Source organism: Eptatretus burgeri, chromosome 13, assembly GCF_056783735.1.
Source record: "Eptatretus burgeri isolate ZD-2024b chromosome 13, Ebu_testis_v1, whole genome shotgun sequence".
Classification (NCBI taxonomy): Eukaryota; Metazoa; Chordata; class Myxini; order Myxiniformes; family Myxinidae; genus Eptatretus; species Eptatretus burgeri.
In genome coordinates, this window is record NC_140973.1 from 8,174,416 (window position 1) to 8,197,903 (window position 23,488).

The 23,488-nt window shown below is 41.9% G+C and overlaps 1 protein-coding gene and 2 pseudogenes across 4 annotated transcripts in view; all 3 read left to right on the forward strand.

The window, feature by feature from the left end:
• The window catches only part of LOC147013780 (cartilage acidic protein 1-like), a 348,068-nt gene extending 326,732 nt beyond the window's left edge, over window positions 1-21,336 (forward strand). For all 4 annotated transcript variants that reach the window (XR_015050513.1, XM_085851004.1, XM_085851003.1 and 1 more), the window contains 2 exons: window positions 16,357-16,500; window positions 20,313-21,336. Coding sequence is in view for 3 of the 4 variants with exons in the window: in XM_085851004.1 (XP_085707130.1) it covers window positions 16,357-16,500; window positions 20,313-20,419 (251 nt within the window). In the remaining variant the exon portion in view is untranslated. The remainder of the gene's footprint in view (window positions 1-16,356; window positions 16,501-20,312) is intronic.
• On the forward strand, window positions 3,021-4,789 carry LOC147013782 (uncharacterized; annotated as a pseudogene).
• LOC147013783 (uncharacterized) lies at window positions 4,838-9,201 on the forward strand (annotated as a pseudogene).
• Window positions 21,337-23,488: the final 2,152 nt, after the last annotated feature.

A 23,488-nucleotide genomic window follows, 5' to 3' on the forward strand; every position in this document is an offset into this window, starting at 1 on the left:
AAAATGGAAGAAGTTCAAGATAACAGTCAATCTCCCTCGGTCTGGGGCTCCATGCAAGATCTCACCTCGTGGAGCCTCAATGATCATGAGAAAGGTGAGGGATCAGCCCAAACTACACGGCAGGACCTGGTCAATGACCTGAAGAGAGCTGGGACCACAGTATCAAAGAAAACCATAAGTAACACACTACGCCGTGATGGATTAAAATCCTGCAGCGCATGCAAGGTCCCTCTGCTCAAGCCAGCGCATGTCCAGGCCCGTCTGAAGTTTGCCAATGACCATCTGGATGATCCAGAGACATACACCAGTGCCACTTGCTACTCATCTGCGCTCTACCCCAAAATTCCTGTGAGGCTGGTAGAGAAATTAATATCCAATTTCTAAAGCCTGCTCCTGGATGCAGCACCTCTAACTCTGTAAGAACCCATGCGGAGCTGTCCATTATGGTTTTTGTCCCGTGTCAAGTTCTGTGCTAGTGGCATTTCTATTTCCCCTTGCACCTCCAACCGACTTCCTATATCAACAATCATTCCACGCTCAGGACTCCCACACACAGCAGGCTCCACACATTCCAAGGCTTAGTGTTCGCATTCCACACCTTCAACCTTGCCTGCACACTGACCAACCGCCTCGCACTCCAGGATTACATTCCCGAACGCCACGTGAGCACCCACACATATTTTGGCCTTAGCAGCACACACTGGTGCTGTAGTCTGGACTGTGGGCTCACAGCATTCATTCACAGGCATTCCACACACACATTCAGGGGTCACGCATTCGTGCACCCCATCGGACAGAGTCTCTTCATTAACATAAAATTCAATTTCTACCTTAAGCTCATCGTCCGCACCCTGTATGCATGTGGCCACATACCTGCTTCGTTTCAGAGTCACCTCGGTCTGGTCGCTTCTCTGCAGCAGGTTGCTCATCATCGGTTCGCCACACCTGCTCTGGGGCTATATATATATATATATATATATATATATATATATATATATATATATATATATATATATATATATATATATATATATATATATATATATATATATATATATATATATATATATATATATATATATATATATATATATATACAGTGGACTAGGCGTAAGTCGGCAGCGTGTAACTCATCACTTCGCCTAAGTCGGCAGCGTCAAAAAGTCCCGAATTTATCTCATGTTAAGTCCCTATGAATAAAGGGTCATCCCTCTGTAAGTCGTCATCTCTAAGTCGTCGCTTCGTCTAAGTCATCAGATGTTGTCCGTTCCCACGCAATGGAAACTCAAGTAAATTACCACTCCTAACTCGTCACATGGAACTGCTGCCTCGTGAGAATCCCGATTTCATGGAATCGTGATGCTCGCTCATTGGTTTACACCGCCAATGATAGGCTATTTATAACTGCGTACACACGTTGATCACACTGCAGGCAGGACAATGGCGACTAAGCGTAAGCTTACAACTAAAACCTACCAAGAAAAATACGACATTATCCAGTTTTGTGAGGCAAACCCACTGATGAAGAAAACAGCCATGGCTGAGAAGTTGGACATCAAACAGCAGACATTGAACGATATCTTGAAGAATAAGGGCACGATGTTTGGACAAGTGGAGAAGATCGCGAGGCCGGTGGTAAGTGTGAAACGCGTGAAATGTGTGTCCTTTGAAGATGTCGATGACGTGCTCATCATCTGGTTTCGGCAAATGTCGGCTCAGCCAAATATTCGGTTGGACGGTGAAATGTTGCTGCTGAAGGCACGTAAATTCGCTGCGGACCTTGGGCATGATGATGCCGAGACCTTGCCGATGCACTGGATAGACAGATTCAAAGTGAGGTGGGGAATCGGCAAGGTCAAGAAGTGCGGCGAATCAGGCAGCGTGGATTCGGCAGTGGTGCACCACTGGAAGGATGGCAAATTGAAAGACATCTTGGAAAGGTATCAGCCTCGGGACGTGTACAATGACGATGAGACTGTGCTTTTCTGGCAGATGCTGCCAGAAAAGTCTCTGGGGTTCGTTGGTCAATCCCATCATGGTGATAAGCAGGCGAAGTTGTTGTCTTACAGTTGTTCATTATCTTTACTTTTGATAAACTGATTCATGAATTCCATCTTTGCTTGACCACTTTCCAACTCACCAATGAACCCCCACCTATGCCCCGAGGATTGTGTTTTCCTTTTGGTACAATAGCCGGCTCTCACACGTACATGTCCAGGCCACGCGCGACTTCATCCTTCACCCCACAGCCATCATGAATGTTCGCATACGCGCAAGTCGTCACATTTCTAAGTCGTCACTTTTTTCTCGGTCCCGATGGTGACGACTTACGCCTAGTCTACTGTATATGTATATGTATATGTATATATATATATATATATATATATATATATATATATATATATATATATATATACATACACATACACATATATACATATACAAGCCTGGTGTTGGCGCAGTGGTTTGGGCAGCGGCTTGGGATCCAAAAGGTCCTGAGTTCAAACCCCGTTGGGCCACTGAATTAATACACCAGGGGGTTGACTCAGCCTGGCATCCTTCCGAGGTCGGCAAATGAGTACACTGGGGCCGGTGTATACCCCGGTTAAAATAGGTGTACCATATCCCTGTGTCGTAAGAGGCGACCAGGGTTGCGTCAGGAAGGGCATCTGGCGTAAAATCTGTGCCAAATCACAATGCGGATCATACGGATGATCCGCTGTGGCGACCCCTAACGGGAGCAGCCGAATGAAGAAGAAGATATACATATACATGTATACACACACACACACACACACACACACACACACACACACACACACACACACACACACACACACACACACACACACACACACACACACACACACACACACACACACACACACACACACACGTGGTATGCTTACACATTGTGTGATAGGCCATGGGCTAATTGTGGCTACCATGCACCCCCCCCCACATCTCAATGAACCTATGTTTTTCTGAATCCCCTGGATGTGCTGAATAAGAAATCGAATGTTAACATTGAAAATATAGGGATGCACTTCCGGTTTTGACCCTATAACTAATGGTACCCTAAAAACAGCTAATCGCTGCTCCACGTTGGTCATGATTTATATGCCTCATCATATCAACTTGTAGAATGGCTCAATGAAGGTCAATGGTCACATGTGATATACCAAATAATAGCTGATGCTATTCTGCTTATTTTCCTATGTCTGACAAGTTGTTACAATACATATTGCCTAAATCACAGTCATTTGAATGAGCATACCCCTATCCAGGGATATTCGCGCACTGACTGACACTTTCATGTTTCACATTTTTTATTTTACTGATAAGTTTTGTTTTATATGACAGAATCTAGTACTCAAAGAACAATTAATTAAGCTTGACAAGTAAATATTTCCACTTTGATTTTATTCGACAATTCTTTCTTGTTTTTCTATTTTCAGATTGCACCTGAATGATGTCTAATTCATCAGACTTCGGTGACAAGAATGCGCCTCCCCCAAAGCGATCAAAGGGTGGCCAAGATTATAGTTCGCTAGTGTGTATTGTGCATGTCCCAGGATTACAATATGGACCATTGCTACAATTATCTGCAAATGAGAATGGTTCCAAAAAACTGGATAAATTGAAAGAGATTCGTGATAAGAGACTCGCCCAACATGCAGGTTCTGTTCACCAGATGAAGGACACGTGTAATCTTATTCCTGATGTCATAAAAGATCACCATCATGGTTATCACAGGGTGTGTTATCAGCGTTTCACCATGAACATCAATCGTTTGGCTACACACTCGGATTCACGGGAACCACCATGTTCCCGACCAAGCAGACGCAGTTCAGCAGATCATATGTTGTTTGCACCAGACTGTATTTTTTGCAATTCTGAAGGAAGGAAAAAAGTTAAAAGCAAGGGGGCGTGGACTACCGAGGGCATGAGTAGCTTTATTTCTGATGGTTGGCAAACAATTTTAGAGATAGCCGAGAAGACAAATGACGAAAAACTGCTCACACGGATTAGATGGCAGGATCTGTTTGCATGTGAAGCCAAATTTCACAAGTCGTGCAGGACAAAGTACCTACAGAAGCCAGATAAGTGGAGAAGTACCAATGTCCAGAACAAATATAAGCAAGTTCAACTGACGGAGGTTCATAATTCATGCATTTCACGATGTGTGTGAGGTAATCGACACTGATGTTCTACGAGACGAGAAGATGGTGAAACTAACTGATCTTGTCAAGACATACATAGCTAGCTTGGAACTCACAGAGTTCGCAAATCCAAACTTCCGTGGAGAAAACTTCAAAATTAAACTTGAGAAACACGAAGAGTACAAGGACAGATTGGCCGTCTGCAAACTGTATTCCTCAGCAAAAATGCAGTCCTACTGTATATAGTATATAGTTCTGACATTGACGTGAACAATGCAGTCCGATTAGCATACGAGCTAGCTTCGACAGATATGATACAAGAAGCTGGAAGATACTTGCGTCGGGTGATTTTTGACAGTTTTGCTATGTCCAATGAACTAAAATGGCCACCAACTGCTCAAGATCTTGGAGATGTGAAGGATATTGTACCATCACAACTCGACAAATTTCTCAGCTATGTCATAGGTGGAAAAGCCACCACTCGTACATCTAAGTCACATCGACTGGTATACTCAATAGGACAACACATTTGTCGAGCAGCTACCAATGGTGAGTGGAAACTCCCAAAACACATGTTGATATGCATGACACTCCACCATCTGTTCAGGAGTGAGTGACTGATCACCTTACTGAATCGAATGGGACATTCAGAGAACTTCATTTTCATTGGAACTAGAAACAGCTCTCGCACAGGCTGTGGATGAAACTTCAAATTTGTTGTCAACTCAAATCATCCGATCTCCAGATGCACCTTCTGTCTTTCACTCTGAATTTGATAACTTTGATCAACTACTAAATAACCTCACTGGAATGGGATCAATCCACACTGCCCATGGTATCATGCTGCAGGATATAGAAGGGAGACCAGAGGACCACGGAGGTACCCGTGTAGAAATACCATCCATTCCACGGAATATGACAACAAAACAACGCTCTCTAAACATCCAATCATCTGAATGTCTTCCAGCGTAGGAGTCTTCAGATAACGATTGAGCAGCGAACATACCCCATCTTGTGGATGCTGATACGACAACAAAATTGTATGTCACAACAAGTACCTGGATGGACAGGATTCATCTCAATGACTGGTAAGAGACCCGAGACTCTCACCACCATAGACTACTACCCTGTCATAGCTTGCCCCATTACTGACTATAAAACAGTACAGGAGTGTTTACGTTATGCTGAAGAAGCCACAAATGAAGTCAAGCAGAGGTACACCATCACTACGTTTGACTTGGGGGTATGTATGAAGGCTTATCCCCTCGTTTGTAACAACCAGGTCAGGTACGAGAAGCACATCATCCTCATTGGGACGTTCCACCTGATATGTGCTGACATGAAGATGATTGGAAAGAAGATGAATGGATCAGGGCTCTCTGACATACTGTTAGAAGCAGGCTTAATAGTATCTGGTTCCATCGAGGGTGTGCTGTCAGGGAAACACTATGACAGAGCAATGAACTGCCACAAAGTCATGCTGGAATGTCTCGAGAGACATTGCAATAAGCTTTGTAAACTTTGTAATAAGCAGAATTGAAAGACTTCTTCTTTCACAATATCTGGCAAGCCATAACGAAGCTGAAGTGTTTGCATCTCTGACAGAACAATCAAAGAAGGTTCTACATGATATCACATATACCCCATCTGAGGAAACCATGAATACAGCACTTGCAGATGAGGAGTTGAAAAGGTACATCGAGGGATTTATGCAATATCAGGATGATTCCAAGACAGGAAACCTTGGTACAACTGCTCAATTGTGGGTATCATACATGGACCACGTTTGGCTGGTGTTAACACTCACACATGCTGTGAAGCACAATGACTTCCTTCTCTACGCCCATTGTCTTCATCTGATGTCTGACATATTCTTTAGTTTTGGAGGCCAGAAATATGCCAGATATCTTACATTCTTCTCTTTGTTCATTGCAAATATCGAAATATCCCATCCAGGAGCCACAGAGTTGATGAAGAGAGGTGCAATCAGTGTTGCTCATTCTTTCATTCCTGGAAATCAATGTGCCATTGATAAAACCATGGAGGAAACATTCATGCGTCATGCCAAATCCCATGGCAGTGCAGGTGGAAGTGGTGCTGGTGTGTCAGGTGTTCTGACCAATCATGATGCCTACCAACGTTGGGTGTTAACACGACGCTCAGTATGGCCGATATGTTGGCGGGATCCACCGAAGGAATCAAACACCGTGATTTACGTCCTGCAGAAGTATTGAAAAGTGAAAAGCTGGTGTGCAGAACAATGGAGGCAGTAGAGAGTTCCTGAATCCGTTCACTGTAGATAGTCCAGATCAACTGCTGATTCTCTCATCAGGTGCTGCTGCATCATTAGCTGTACAGAAAGATGTACTCCGTGCAGAACAAGCAGGTGGAGAGGCAAAGGAAGTGTTTATTGCTTCACGTCTGGAGACTGGAAAGGACTTCTTTGAGCCAGTAAAGTGCATGAACCTAATGACTCCAGGAGACATGAGTAAGAAAAGCAAGGTAAAGACAACAATGAATAGAGTTGCGCAGTACAAACAACAAGGAAATGTCGCCTTCCAACTCCTCATGAAATCCCAAAGCCAAGGTGTACAACTGGATCTTAAGGAACTGATGACATACCCATTAACTCCTGTGCCATACAGTATAGGGACTGCTGATGGTTTCTTCGCAAAGACGGACAAGTCTAAGGCATTGCATCATCTCACAAAGGGTCATGAGGATGCTGCGGTACCCCAATCAAGTGAAACGCTAGTAATTCATGATGGTAATGCTGTATTCTACTACATGAAAGTAACACCAGGAAACTTTAGCCAGATATGTTCCAAAGTGTTTGATATAATGCCACCGATAGGTGATGTTGAGTTCAGCACAGACTCCTACATGCCTAACTCTGTGAAAGCAATGGAGCGACTAAGACGAGGTTGTGGTGAAAAACTGATTATCAAAGGGGAGAACACCAACAAACCATCTGACTGGAAATTGTTCTTGGGCAATGATGTCAACAAGCAACAGTTTATTGCACTACTCACTCGACTCTGGAGCCAAGATGCATATGACAAGAAGCTACAAGGAAGACAAGTGACTGTAATCTGTGAAGGCACTGTATATCTCCTGACATCTGATGATGGTCTGTCAACACATAGAAGAGAAATTCCCACGCACAAGTCAACCCAGGAGGAATCTGATTCGCGTATCATCCTATATTTTAAACATGGTAGGAGTCAGAGTTACAAGTACTTGAGGGTGAAGAGTCCGGACACTGATGTATTCTTTATACTTCTTCACTATGCACCCACACTCGGTGATGTCACCATCTTGTTTGACACTGGCACTGGAACCAAGAAAAAAACTGCTAAATGTGAGTGATATGTCAAGAGGTTATACCCAGCAACACTGTACAGCTCTGATGGCACTCCATGGTTACAGTGGATGCGACTCCACAAGCACCTTCAAAAGATTAGGAAAAGTGAAACTTCTCAAGAAACTATTGCAGATGCCCAAATTTGTGCCAGTGCTTGCTAGGCTGGGAGACTCCTGGCATGTACCTACAGAGCTCATAGACGATCTTGACGAGTTCACATGTGCCATTTACGAAAGGCCGCGCATGCGCAGAGTTGATGAAGCACGCTTCCTTAAGATGAGCCAGTTACGTGACACAGATAATGACACATCAAAACTTCACACAACATTGATATGGCTAATCTACCTCCATGCCGAAAATCGTTTGAGCAACATATCAGGAGAGTGAATTACCAGGTTGGAATATGGAAGAGAGCGCATTTCACTGATCCTGATATCCCTCTGGCTACTGATGGCCATGGTTGGACAATGGTTGATGGCAAAATGGAGCTGTTATGGTATGACGGAGATGTACTTCCACAACAATTAATAGATATTGTTGAAGGTTCACCGACTGATGATGAGGACGAATCAGATGATAATGGTCCACTTCCTGCAGGAACAGACTATCCTGCTGGAGACAGTTCAGACAGTGATTCTGATTAAACCTTTGTATGAACATTGATATTTCAAATGTGCTTTTTAATGAGAGGAGTGTTGCATGATTATAATTATATAACTACATGTCCCCATCAAGGCAATGATTATTTTGTTGGTGCTAAATTACAAATAATAATAACACAATTACAATGTACGTGCGAGAATCATTCTTGAAAGTGGGGTTTGGACCAACTTTCAGCAGACACCAACAAAGTTTAAAATGTAATTTCGCAACTTATTATCAAGGTATCTGGCTAATATTGGTATTAAAATAATTATGTTGCCTACTAGAATGTTATGAATGACTTTTAAATTGATTATCTTTGCCATACTTATCAGTAAAATAAAAAATGTGAAACATGAAAGTGTCAAACAGTGCGCGAATATCCCTGGATAGGGGTATGTTCATTCAAACGACTGTGATTTAGGCAATATGTATTGTAACAACTTTATCAGACATGAAAATAAGCAGAATAGCATCAGCTATTATTTGGTATATCACATGTGAACATTGACCTTCATTGAGCCATTCTACAAGTTGATATGATGAGGCATATAAATCATGACCAACGTGGAGCAGCGATTAGCGGTTTTTAGGGTACCATTAGTTATTGGGTCAAAACTGGAAGTGCATCCCTATATTTTCAATGTTAACATTCAATTTCTTATTCATGCCATCCTGGGGATTCAGAAAAACATAGGTTAATTGAGATGTTGGGGGGGGGGGGTGCATGGTAGCCATATGTAGCCCATGACCTATGAGCAAACATACTGTACTTCCCCCATCGTCTCGGGTTTCTCACCTGCATTTAATTTTTCATTAATGTTTTTTCATTTATTCATATTTTCATTTACGGATGCTTTCTCATGGTTCTGTTTTTTGTTTTTTGTTTCCGGTGTGTCGGCTTTGATATTCATCAGTATGCAAAATTTCAGCTTTCTACATGACATCACTACACCCGGAAGGTCCCGATCTTTAATACGTCAGTGAGTGAGTGAGTGAGTGAGTGAGTCAGCGGTTAGAAAGAGCTTTATATTATGTGTGTGTATGTATATATATATATATATATATATATATATATATATATATATATATTTTCATACACATATACATATATATATATATATATATATTTTCATACACATATACATATATATATATATATATATATATATATATATATATATATATATATATGCACACACATTTATATTGTATGTTTGTGCATATATCCATGTGTGTGTATGTAAAATATTCATATGCATGTGTGTGGTCTCTTTGCTAATGCCCCTTCCCCCTCTCCTTTCTCTCTCTTTTTGTCCAACCCTCCCCCACCTCTCTCTCTCTCCACTTCTCTTTCTCCCCCTCCCTCTCTTTCTCTTGCACCCACCTCCATCTTCACTCATCCCCCTTCCTCGCTCCGCCCCAAACATTCCTCAATCTCACCTTGTTCCTCCCCCCCTTTCTTAGCTCCCCACTTACTACCCCCCTCCTTCCTCGCTCTCCCCCTCACCCTCACACCTTTTTTCCCCCACCTCCCCCTCCTCACTCTCCCCTCCTTTCTCTCGCTTCCCCCACCTCCCTCCCCATCCCCTGCTCTTCTCTGTCTCCCCTCACTTCTGTTCTCTCTCTCTCCCCCACCCCTCTTTTTCTCTCCCCCCCCCCATCTCTTAGTATTCCCATAAACTAAGTGACTAGTGGTATTTGCTATAAGTAAATAAATTGTCTCTAGTATTTGATCAAGTTAAAGCTGATGAACAGAATTCCAGAACACCCATGAAGGCTGGCTTTATTGAATGAGGTGATTCACTATGCAGCAGCATCCCTCACTATCATCTTGGAGAATAGGAGCACAGTGCAGGGGCTTCATTCATATTTTTTAAATCACCAGTTTGGAAAAAATAAACAGTCCCATCTCTGGTCTATTGCTGTAAGATAAAAAAAATCTTCTTATTTTAGATAAGGCATTATCTTCTATTCAGGCAAGTTTACTTCCTGAAACATAGCATATTTGGAAAAGAAGGATGTAGTTTATTTGTGATATTCTCTGATTAAATAAGCTCGATGTGCCGTGTTTTGGAGCAAAGGTAAATGGATACGCCATGTGGTCTGGTGGGGAAATACTATGATTGGTTAAGTGGAGAATGATGTATTAAGCGGCTTGTATTTGAAAACGAGCTTGTTTTTCTTTTCATTTCATTTTTGCATATTTTTATGTTCAAAATTTTTTGCTGAGATTGGTGTGTACATTTTTTGCCAAAATTCCTCCTCTTGAGTAAAAACCCAATAATCTATGCTATAAAAGTGAATTTGTATATTTGTTTGTTTATGTATGCTTCAAAAATAAAAAATTACCAAACCAAATCCAACCAATTTTTGTATGTTTCCCAAGGGTGCCCCAAGTGTAGTTTCTGTCTGGGTAGCATATCCGGGAGAGGAGGTTCAAGGTGGGTGGAAGACTCCAATTCTCTCTGTGTAAATGTGTATCATATTATGCCTCCAGTATTGCAAATCATCTTCTTTTTATATAAAGAAAGTTAAAATAACTTAACACTATGCATTGCGGTGATGATGAAATCTGACTGAGAATAATTCGATATTTTCAAAATGCTTCATTTCACTCATTTTAAGTGAAAATGTAAACATTTTAAGGGAAAATTAACTCATTTTAAGCGAGGTTCAAACCAAAGCATCCAGCATTGAGCTTTGCAGTTAACTGGAAGTGAATTTGCTCATGCCATATATACAGTAAGCAGAAAGTTTTGTTGATTAAGGTGACATCAGCTGACTTCCAAGCAAATATAAGACTCCCTCAAGCAAATGATGGAGTGAATAGAGCAGAATGTTTGTAAAGTACAACATGCTGCCTTTTGATGAAATCCGTCAGCGAAGCTAACAAATAATTCAAACTAAATATAATGAACTTTATTTAACATCCTGTAATGTATGACACTTTTTTATTTGCTCATTTAATGGCTTTTGACATAATAATAAAAAATATAGTTGCTAATTACAGCAAAAGGCTCGTGGTCTTTGTTGGTGGAACAAGAGAATAAAAACACAAGGATAAAATTATGAGAAGTATTCACCATAAAGGATCACAAGGTGCTGACGTTTCTAGTTTTACCCTACAATGGAGCCCGACTAAGTGTAAAGGCTGAAAGGTAAGCACCTTGTAATCCTTTATGGCAGCCAACTCCAACCGTTTTATTCTTTTGGCGTAATAGTTTGTTTGTGAAAGGTTATTGTGAGCTGTCTTAATAATTATGTCATCACTTCACACACTGAAAGATGCTCCAAGAGTAAAATTAATTGGATGAAACTTTATAAGGAGACATGAACTAAATTTGCACTCTCTTTGGATGTATGAGGGTTAATTAAACATAATACATTTTTGTGAGATATTTGTAATTGCATGAAATGTAAATACAATGTAATGATTCTCCATGCAGTAAGTGTTTCTAGATTTGCTTCAGATTACTGAAATACAACAATAACTGAATGTCGATTAAGATGGCCGGTTGCCTTTTCTCAAATTACTCAGGCTTTTCAGTTTAGAGTTTAATTAATTACTTTAACTAGAACGGCACTTGGCAGAGCACATAGTCTCACGTCACGTGCTCATTCTGAACAAAAATACCATCGTTAACTGAACACGCTACTATTACAGCCCACTGCTATTATTTTATTTTATTTTATGTAGAAGGCTGCAGGCACGGACTGAATAGTCCTCAACAAGGCCAAGCCTTAAATAGAAGAACTTCATGGATAGAAAAGTAAGAAAAGAGAGAATCGACTCAGAGTTTTTGAGAAAGTAAAAAATCTGCTTTTTCAAAAGGTGAAAGTCATAAGTGTTTGGGAAGATGTGACAAGGTAAAGAGTTCCAGAGTTTGGCAGTGGACGGGAAGAAACAAACATCGTAATGGCCCACCCTTGAAATGCCAATGGCCACACAATAATCATGTGATGAAGTGGCTTGCCGAGTATTCCTTGGTCTCGCTAATGGTGGAGGTACACAAGCAGCAAGTTCTTGCGAGCAGAAACCGAAGTAATATCTGTAGAAAAGAGAAAGAGAGCCTACTATGCGGCGTAATTTGAGTGGGTCGAGTTTTGAGGTCACATTGGCAGAGTTGACAAGTCGAATAACTGCATTCAATTCTGTCCAGTAAGTATGTGGAGCTGGAACCTCCCCAGATGTGAGAGCAGTTCTCTATACAAGGACGAATCAATCCTTTATATAGTTGGAGCAACTGTTCAGAGGAGAAGAATCATCAACATCTGAACAGGACTCCTAATTTCTTCGAGGCAGACTTAACTATTTGAGTAATGTGTGGATTCCAGGATAAATTTGATGTTAGAGTGATACCTCGTAGGTTTATTGTATCACATGGTTAATTGTAGAGCTTTCAAAGGAGATTGGAGAGTTGAGAGGAGTTTTTGAGAGAGGGAGATGGGAAGAAATTGAATTTTTGAAGCATTAAACTTAACTTGATGACATTTGTCCCACTGGGAGATCTTGTCCAAATCCGAATTGAAAGAGGTGGCTGTGATGAAACAAGATATATATCGAGTGAGGGAAGACGGGGCAGATGGGAAAGACATGGAGGAATGTAATGTTGAGTCATCAGCATACGAGTGCATTTGGTTATTTGTGGAAGAAAGAAGGTCATTGATAAAATGAAGGAAGAGCTTTGGGGACAGAACGGAACCCTGAGGTACACCGCTGTTGATAGGGAAGGGGGTCGATGTTGAACCAACAACAATTAGGGAGATAGAGCGATCGGAGAGAAAGCTTGATATGATAGAGCAGAGTGAAGGAGGAAAGCCGAAAGAGGGAAGCTTGGATATAGAAGTCCCAAAAAGTACCCCAGGACCCAAAAGTCCCAAAATTATGGCCCATATACCCGTATCATCCTTGCACCCTATTATGTCACATACATTGCCATTATCCATAGCTTTATTGGTTATTGATTGGTTATTATGATGTTTGACGACCACTTTTGTACACATTAAAGCTAAATTGCATCAATGAAGGTGAATATGAAAAAAAAAAAATTCAAACTATAAATATATAATTACAAACTACAAACAAGTCGATCATATGTACAAATTTTTTCTTTAATATACAAGGTCGAAGCTCGAATAAGAGCTTGGATCACAAGTTTCACATTGATCTGTTAAGCACCCCAAGGGGAGTTGATAACAAATGCCAAGTTTCAATTTTTTTTGTTAAGCATTTTCAGAGAAGATATTATGTCATGATTATTATTAAAACATTCTACATAAGTAGTCGCACCTTTGGTGAAAATTTTGTCTCAATCTGACAAGCAGTTGCGGAGAAAAACACGAAAGTTCTGTGCGGACAAACAAACAAATGAAATTGCTCGTTGAGCAAGGAATTGCCGGAATAACTTTGTCATATCTCCATGATCTCTGAAAAAACAAAAACCTGGAAATCAATTTGGTTCTTACAAGTCGAGAGTGCTACTGTTTAATGAGTTATAGCACTTAGTTTGGTCATGATCATAACTTGGAAGTCAATCGGACTTGAAATGGCGTTTTTATCGCAATTTGAAATTTTTGACCCGACCACTAAGAAGGGTGTTGGTGTGACACCCCAATGAGACATATGGTTGGATGCAGTATTGGAAGATGCACATTTTGGATTTGGTTTGAAGTCGATACGACCATTTAAGCGGACGTTATTGCGAAAATAGGAATTTCGGTTTTTCGGTGACCTTGACCTTTGACCGAGATTCACCAAAAACGACAAGTGTCTAAGTTGGACTATGTCTGACGTCTGTACCCAGTTTGGTCATGATCGCTGAAACGGTGTGGCTGCTACAGGGTAAACAAATACACAAACAGACAGACACACACACAACCCACCAACATAATTGTCGAAATCCGAAGAATTCCGACAATTAACAAACAAACAAACGGACATACAAACAAACGGACCCGAATGCAATACCCTCTCCTTTGGTGAGGTAATAAGTAAACACTCCATTATGGCCAGTTTATAAAGTGTTACTATTGTTAAACAGGAACTACAGGAAGAACTGTCCAAAGTATAATATTGATTCCTACCGTTTTGTTTTTTTTTTTAATTACAAGGGGGGGGGGGGACAGGGAGGAAAGGGTGATGCCGCATGTTGTTTCTATGGAGTATTTGTCATTTATGGTGGTCTCGTGCACGCTTTATGCTATGGGGTATCCTGTTAATGTATGTACGTATGTGTGTATATATTGAAAGGGTGAATGTATGACATTGGTGGAGTCTGGCATAAAAATTTTCCATGTAATAACTGTCCACAGAACATATCTGTTTAGTAAACTGAGCCTCCACTGTATTCAAAAAATAGCTTTTTAAGTTTGTGTCTCCTCTTCTATAGAAACCTCAAATTTCATGGACTGTATTGCCCTCCTTTGTTATTTGAGTCTAACTCGCCTCACCTGTTCCTGAAGGTACAGGTGAGCATATTGTCATCAGTCTGCATGTTAGTGTGTAAGTTTGCACGCAGGTCTATTTTAATATCGATCATTCATTCTCATATGTACTGCAATTATGCAACCCATTCAGGCTCTGCATTATTCAATGCTCGGTTTTAAAGTTGTAATAAAGTAAACTATACATGGATATATAATTTCACACTGATTATGGTATTCACCATCAAACTATAACATCATAATAGAATGAAGAACTCGTCTTTCTCGTGAAAGCTACTGTCGATCTGCGTCGGTGGACAGATAGAAGAATGGATGAAACAAACAGGACTTTGATTGAGGTTTGCTAACCACCATTGGAAGCCTTCCTTTGCTTGACTGAAGCGTTAGCACTCACACCCCATCAACATACTGTTCGTTTCATCATCACTCGCGGAACATCCAAACAATGTAAAATGTGATTTGAAGTCCACAACTCCCTGCCCCACCTCCCAAACCCCGTTATAACCCCACCCCCTTCCAAGCCCCGTCATAACCCCACCCCCTTCCAAACCCCAAGCCCTCAACCCTCCTCCCACAACCAGAAGGCTTCAATCCCCTGCTCACTCCAAGCCTTAAAACTCTCTCCCCCCCCTCACAGAAATCCTCAACCCTCCTCCCCCAAAGGTTCTCAACGACTGCTCCCACCCCACTAAAGTCTCAACCTCTCCCTCTCCACTCTGTGCCATCTTTGTCCCCCCCCCTTCCGAACCCTAACTATTTGTTTGTCCTCCCTTTCCTGCTCCCCTCCTCCCACTCCTAAAAGCAAAAGGACATTCTTCCATCGATCATTACATATTTAATACCATGTCACCCCAATCTTACAGAGTTTGAAGTTGTCTTACTTGGAACCTCCTTATCATTACTCATCAATAAATGGCTATCTCAGTATTCTGGTGTGTTCGTTGTGCTGACAATCTCTTGAAAATAATTTTTAACACATTTAGTGAAATAAATATATAAAATAAAACCCGCTTTTGATTCCTATCAACCCGCATTTTCGTCGCCTCTAACTTACCATCTATGTTTATTTACTTCACATAGTATGTTAATTACATGTCCATGTACATGTGAAATACAGTTTGTTTATAGATCCTGTATTTGCACACTCTTCAGCCTTGAAAACTGGGGGTGAAAACCAAAATTACATAAAACCTTCCATTTATTTTGCTGTCGTTTTATAGGTCAAACGTTTTCTTTGGGCAGTGGATAGTGGACCGCCACCTTCATCGGTCCAGAACAAAATATACATCACCTCATTTCCTCTGCAGGGGTTGTAATTAAAATCTACCTTAACAAAAAAAAAACAAGAAACGTACCTTTCTTTCATCATAGAAGACGCGTCGTTCAGTCTTCAAATGTACACTCGAGGCATAAAGCCTAAGGCTGTCGGCCTTATAAGTGGCGACCAAAATGGTGGACATATGATTTGATTTTTTTTTTTTTTGAGGTTTAATTGTGGATGAAGTCAGGCCAGCTGTCAAACCAATGGGTCAAAGCAATCTGGTAGAAAGCGAGGAACAGTCGGAGAGATCTGGCTACTTTACTGCAGTGTCTGTATTATCACGGCGTAATGTCTTGTTTTTAATTTAATTACAAAGTACACAAAAGGGAATTAAAAAAAAAATTATTGTGCATCATTCAGTGTTCTATATTTCTGTCAATTCCATTGGAATTCCAGCCACGTTTACTCTTGATTTGCAGATGTGGATGAGTGCCACAAGAAGCCACGACCGTGCCCGAGCTTCAGGCCATTGTGCCTAAACACCAAAGGTTCCTACAATTGTCGGGCAGTCCTCGATTGCCAGACTGGCCTGCAGCAAGACCAGCAGGAGGCTGGCTGTATTGGTGAGATGATGGAAATTTTAATATCCTAGCTGGATTGAGTCTCATTTAAATAAATAAACGTTATATCGCTCACAACAATATGAAAGTGGGGGGATTTTGACCCTTTCATATTCCTCCCTCCTCTTCTGTTTCATGCTCTATACATCCCCTTTTCCTCCACTCGCTTTACTCCTACCTTTTACTGACGTCCTCCCCCACCCACATGCCCCTTTCTTGACTACCCTTCTTTACTCTCCTATTCTTTCCGTTCACCTGATTTTCTCTTTTCTCTCACCTCACTTTATGCCCCCTTCTCTATGGCTGTTTTTTATCAGCATTTAATTGTGATCTGTGATTATTTTAATGGGTGTCAGCAAAATTTATGTTGAAAAGCATCTGCTCCTTTCTGGTCTTCTTCTTTTTATGAACAATCCATTCCCATAACCATATTCTCATGTCAAAAGTAAATTTTCATGGTTGTGGGTATCACAAAAAAGTGAACAGAAGATTATATTTTTTTGTCTCGTTTATAACTGTTTGAGGGTATATAAACAGATTTAAATCGACAACAAAACCTGCCAGAAAGGAGCCAATTCAGATTATTGGTGTTTCATTCTTCATTTGGGAATCATTTACAATACCAATATTACCCGCTCCCACCGTAAGTGAAGTATGGTGTCAGTACCCCCTCCATGCTTGAGGTCCTGCTTCTTCGCATGACGGATGGATGGATGGATCTCCTTTTTGTAGTAGTAACACCCATTCTTTTCAGGAGCGAAAAAAAACAATGGAGTCAATTCCTGCTCTTTCTGGTAGGGGTTAGTCAGTTAGTGGTTAAGCCGTTTGTACTATTCTCCATGTACAGGCGAAAATAGCAAGTCATCTCCCTATGCACACAGAGGGAGGGGGTTTGGGGGTGAGTTTGAGACAGGAATTATTTGGTGCCCAAGACCTGACCCTGAATACCCCGAGCACATCTGCAAAATTTGGTGGAGATTGGCCCAGATGTTTTCGATTCTATAATGATTAGACATATGTACACACACACATACGTAGACGTACGTATACATACATATACAAACAAACATACACACATACAATTGCCTTATTCCATCCATACATTGGGACCATACTCGATGCAGAGCGTTGGTGCTGCTAAAGCAATCTCCTTGGCTATTGGGTAAAATCCTGGACAGGTCGCCACTCCGGCACAGGATACCAGCAAGCTGGCACTCATTTTGCCGACCTCGGAAGGATGACAGGCAGTCAACCCCACCTGGTATTCATTTAACAGTCAGTCAACCCCACGTCATACTGTAGGTCACATGCTTTGGCAGGTCTGATTTTTTTTTTTTTTGAAGAATAAACATTGAAAAATCTTCTCCAGAACGGCTTGACAAATAGAGGGGAAACTTCACCCACATGTTCCTCAAGCCATGGGGATACCAGGGTGTTCATGAATTGATTCAATTTTGGTGAAAATCCGAATCCGGATCTGAAAATGAGAATTATTTAATCTTTAAAGTGATTCTTCATCATTGAGAGATAGGGCCAAAAAAAATAGAGCATGATGTTTAAAAAAATCTATTGGGCCCTATATGTTCTCCTGGATCAGGCATTGCGTGGTGGAGGTATGTGCTCTACCGCGTGCCCTTCTAGTTCTTCCTGTGATTCTGCTTTCTCATGAGCTATTATACCTTTCGAAAAATCATGACGGTCGAGGATTTTGCAAAGGCTTTTCCGTTTGACTGTTATTGATGCAATTTCCAACCTTTGTAACAAGCTGTGACAGTAATTGTTATCACAATTAATTCTTACTAAATCTGTCAACACAACTCGACAAGGCTGTGCAATTGGCCCAAATAACTTGGTACAGCACTTAAGTCAGACCCTGCTGTGTGTGACCTTTGTGGCAATTTAATATGTAGCCCAGTCGGTGTGCCTACCCATCACTTCACTGACAGATATTATCAAAACACAGTATATTGTTCAGTATTTCACAAACATATTACATGTCCAGCTGTGAGTCTGAATGAGGATGTAAAATGAAGTGAAACACAAAAAGGATCTTTCATAACACATTGTTGTTGTCGTGGCTCTGGTTGTTTGTGCTCCTTCTGTATCCATCACGTATTTATTCTGTATTTATTCTGAAGGGTTCTTGTTGTGCCATTGGACCCACAACATTAAAAGTCCAGGTCCTGCCTCTTCCTCATCCCTCGAGGAAAGATGAGCTTTAAAACATGGATTTTTATGATCTCTCTCTATCGAGTGCAGCCTGTGGCTGCTGGTTGCATCATTGGTTGGGACGCAGCTATGCCGCTGATGCAGTGTCCCCCTTACCAGTATACTGGTACTCGTTTTGCCGACCTCGGAAGGATGACAGGCTGAGTCAACCTCCTGGTGTATTTTAATTCAGCGGGCCAACGGGGCATGAACTCAGGACCCTAGGATCCCAAGCCACCACCCTAACCACTAAGCCAACACCAAGCTTGATTTTTATGATTAAACAGACTAATTGTTGTTCCAAGTAAATCAATTGTTTACATTCCTATGGTATTATCTTTATTATTCTACAACAGCAGGAACCCCTTAAAAATGAAGCATCTCACACACACACACACACACACACACACACACACACACACACACACACACACACACACACACACACACACACACACACACACACACACACACACACACACACACACACACACACACACATTTATGAATACTTCTTTTAGTAATAGAAGATGATATATGCATTTTTAAAGAAGAATTGCTCTTTCCAATAGAAATAGACCAAGCCACTGTTGTGGATGAAAAGGCTTTGATTTAATACATTTTGTCATCATGGTATTCAAAGCATGAAAATTCTTAAAACTCAAATAAACTCATAACCATGGCCTTCAAAAATGTGACCAGAGAAAACTTGTACTTAAGAACATATCTTTGGAAGAGATGGCGGGATCGCCTGGAGGTATGCCCAGTCCTCTCTGAGCTGTCTAGTGTCTAGCCTGGGTTAGAATCCCGACACAGCTATATACTGTCATTGTGGTTTCAGAGGCAGGGACAGAGATTAATTCCATTCCTCAGATGGATGTTAAATTCGGGCGTCCAGTCTGTCGACATTAGTTTCTGGACGTTAAAGACTGCACGGTGTCCTTCGCGAAGAAAATGTGAGCTATTGCCGGCACCCTGAACAACTTACAAATTCCTGCCCAAGCTACTGAGTCGAACGTCAGACCAGGCTCGCCGGTTTGTGTAAAACTTGGGCCAAGCATCCACCACCCACCCCAAAACTGGAAATAATAGTGGCTGTTAAAGAAGACAGTCGGTGTACATTCTTGCCCTACATTACAATCTATTACCACTTTAATGGCTCCAATTCTCGGGACAGATGATAAAATAACCACACCACCTGGGGTAGGCGAGGTGTCTTTCACATTTTGGCCCACGTCTTTCATGAACCGGCTGGCCAGGTCTGACCTTAAACTGAAGATAGCAGGAATTTGTTATTCATTCAGGGTTCCGGTGATGACTTGCCTACTTTTCAAGAAAGAGACTGTGCTAACGTCCACCAACACCCAATGCTGGCAGACACGTCCACCGGCTGCTGGATGCAGCACAAACACATGAATCGCCTTCCATGGGATACACCAGGGGGCAGTTATAGTTGGGCCAACTTTTGAATTCAGACGAGACGGCTCGGAGACAAGTATGTGTACCTCCAAGCTATCCTAGCAGCCCTCATTACAGTCTATAATACTTTAAAATATGTGATTCACTACTATAAGATCTTCACACATCCCTTGTCCCTGTCCCGACAGCACATCCTGCATTTCTTGAGGATCCGGCACCTGGAAGGACATCTCCTCGCACGTCGTCCATCTTCCAGCTTCCACTCTCGGTCGTTTTATTTTGGATATTGTATTGAATTTCATGAAAAAAAATATTCTGTTTACGAGGTCTGTCACATTTTTGACAGAGGCAAAGACTGATACCAGGTCATACATTTAACCATGAGGAAGAAAAAGAGAACAACCTCTGCAAACACATTTGGTATCTTGTTATTATTACTTTTTCACTTTTGGTTTCATGTTTTGAATATTAACATTGCCTGATGAACCGAGCGCGTGCTTCAAAGGGTCACCCGAAGGGGGTCGGGATATTTAACCTCTTCTTCCATTTCCCCACTTTTTTCACCACTTCTGAAACTCTCCTTTTTCCTCTTCTCCCCTTCAGCGAAAGACATCTCAATCATCGCCACCCCAAGGGATGTCTTAGAAAGACAACACTGATTCCCATACTCTTTGACTCCCTCCCTGATCATGATATGCCATCTTAATCTTTATGAGCAATTAGCATTCCTATTCGAAACAGACTTGTACAGAAAACTTTGTTTTTGCAACACATCGCTTGGGATTTTGTGCAGGGATGGTGTACCCATCATCCCCGCACTCATTGCAAGTGGTACATACAAATGAGCATTTCATTCCTGAGTTTAATGGAAATTAATGGACATTTACAGCATAACTTGTGTGGTTTGTGGTGATGCACAATTGTAAAACCGTGTTCCGAGTGTGAACGTACGAGTCGGCATCTTTCCATAAATTGTTTTATATTACATTATTTAAATGCTTCTCTCTGTTTTTTTCCAACTATTAGTTGTGGGAAGGGGAAGGGGAAGCACTTTGTATAATTTCGTTTCCTAAGAAAATAATCATCGAGTGAATTGTTCTGCATGCCATTTTGCTTTATGAACGTGTTCCGCGTACAACATACCGCAGTTGTTTTCTCATCGAGCTGCACAGCTCACCAACTGTTGAATAAAGAAGAAGAGGAAATAAAAAACCTTCATTATGTCCAGTTATTTCGAGAACAGATAATGTTGCTTAGAGCAAGGAATGTGTTCCATTGACTTTAACCCAACAGGGAATTACTGTTATAAATCCATTGAATGCAACAACAGTAGACTTGTGAAGTAATCCATGGGGACAAGGTTGCTCAGTCTACCTGTGATGGAAAAACATTTGTCAGCAAATCCAATTGTGGACGCAGTGAGAGCACTCCTGGTAGGGAATTCATTATGTCAAAGGAGGTGCCACTGCTGAAGCCAGTACAATGTTCTGAAGCATCTCGTCCCGTTGTAAGGATAAAGCCCGTTATCCCATTTGCTACAGCATTCATCAGTAGGATGTTGAGATAAAAACAAAGAAACTTAGTAGGCCTTCGTCCGCACATCGATGGAGTGCTGCTCTCGCGTTTGCACTGGCACCCCTGCCTTGAATCCTAATGCTATAAAGACCTAAGGCCTTCAAAATTATTAGAATCTCCCACGATGGCTGTTTATCTCCTCATGTCATTCCCTGGTCAATGGACATGCAAACATAAATTTCAATAACACAAAATAAATTACAAGTTTTCTTGCTTGCAAAGATTGTGGATGGAGGACGATGATGCAGGGCATTTCCACGATGGAGCCCTGTATCAAGCTTACTCCCTGTCCTTTGCCCCCCTCCCAACATGATTGATAGTAAATATTGTGACGTCCACGGGACTTGAACAGTCCCGCCAACGTAGAATGAGCCGAAACGATGGAGGCGGTTTATTTGTTTATAACCCAAACATGGCGGTTCTAATCGCTCTACCGCAAACGGGACGAGGAAGGTGGCACGAGTCACTTTTCACTGAGTTGATGATGTTCATTTGTTTTTATTACTAACCAGAAATAACAAGACTCGGCAAGAAGAGGGATCCGGGGCGATTCGACGGGATGGTGTGGGATCGGGCGTGGGGAAAAACAGACAATTCCAATGAATATACAGATCTCAATCCCTCTAAGGCGCCAAGCGCACGCACGCACACACACACACACACACACGCACGCACGCACGCACGCACACATACATACACACACACACACACACACAGTAGCTATTTCTGGTGGTCAGGCTGGACCGTGGTGTGGACGCAACTGTCCCTGGATCGACGTCGGACGAGCTGGCCTTGCTCTCGTCAGGGGGGCAGGAGAAACCATGGTGCTGTCGACCTCCTGGTCCTGGCCCAAGTCCGCTCACAGCCGCCAGGGAACCAGTTCTGGCGCCAAGTTGCGAGCAGGAGAGGGAGGCAGGTCCGCCCGCCGTTCGACCCCGTACTCTGAGTCAGCAGAACCCCAGAGCCAACCAAGGTGAGGCACGAGGCTCAGCAAGGCTCCAAGACACGATCAAGAACACGATCGAATCAGCACAACAACAAGGATGCTCTCCGCGCAACAACCTCCCCACCAAAAAAACACGATCTTTTGGTTGTAATCTTCTTCCTCTTCCTTTTCGACCCCGAACAGAACCTTTTTATCCTCCTGTCCTCGTCACTTCCAATCGAGCTGTTTATTGGCCCACCGCCGTCGCCTTCTGCCAATCGTGATCACGGGGCGGAGCCATCCGCTGCACTGTCCTGTGACGTCACGGCCAGTCTCCAGAGAATACCAAAAGGGGTTTACGCAGACACACTTACCCTATCCCGTGTCCCTATCTAATTACGTGACAATTATCATTCCCCCCTTGAAGAAATGAACATTTACTAGACAACTTATCACCACTGAATTGCTACTTATTACATCGAGATCCTGGTAAACTCGAACAGCATGGCATACCTAATTAAACATCCTAATTACCCTTTGAATGCATACCCCCCCCCTCAGACGTAACAATATCATCATTTTCAACTTATCCTGAACATTCATTCATCCCAGATATGTCCTTCCTATCGGTGTTCAGAAGCACCCAAACTGGATACGGTGTTTTCCTCAGGGAAATCCACCTGGTATATTTCGCTCCCACATAAATATCGCTGGCACAAGCTTTGTCTGTTTTCACGTCGTGAAGATGAAGACGTCCTTTGCCAAAGAGCGGGTTACCATAACTTGAAAATGACGCAGAGCATCATGTGTCCAATTGCAGACATCCATTAAATAAATCGCCACACCTGCCATGTTCAGAGGAGG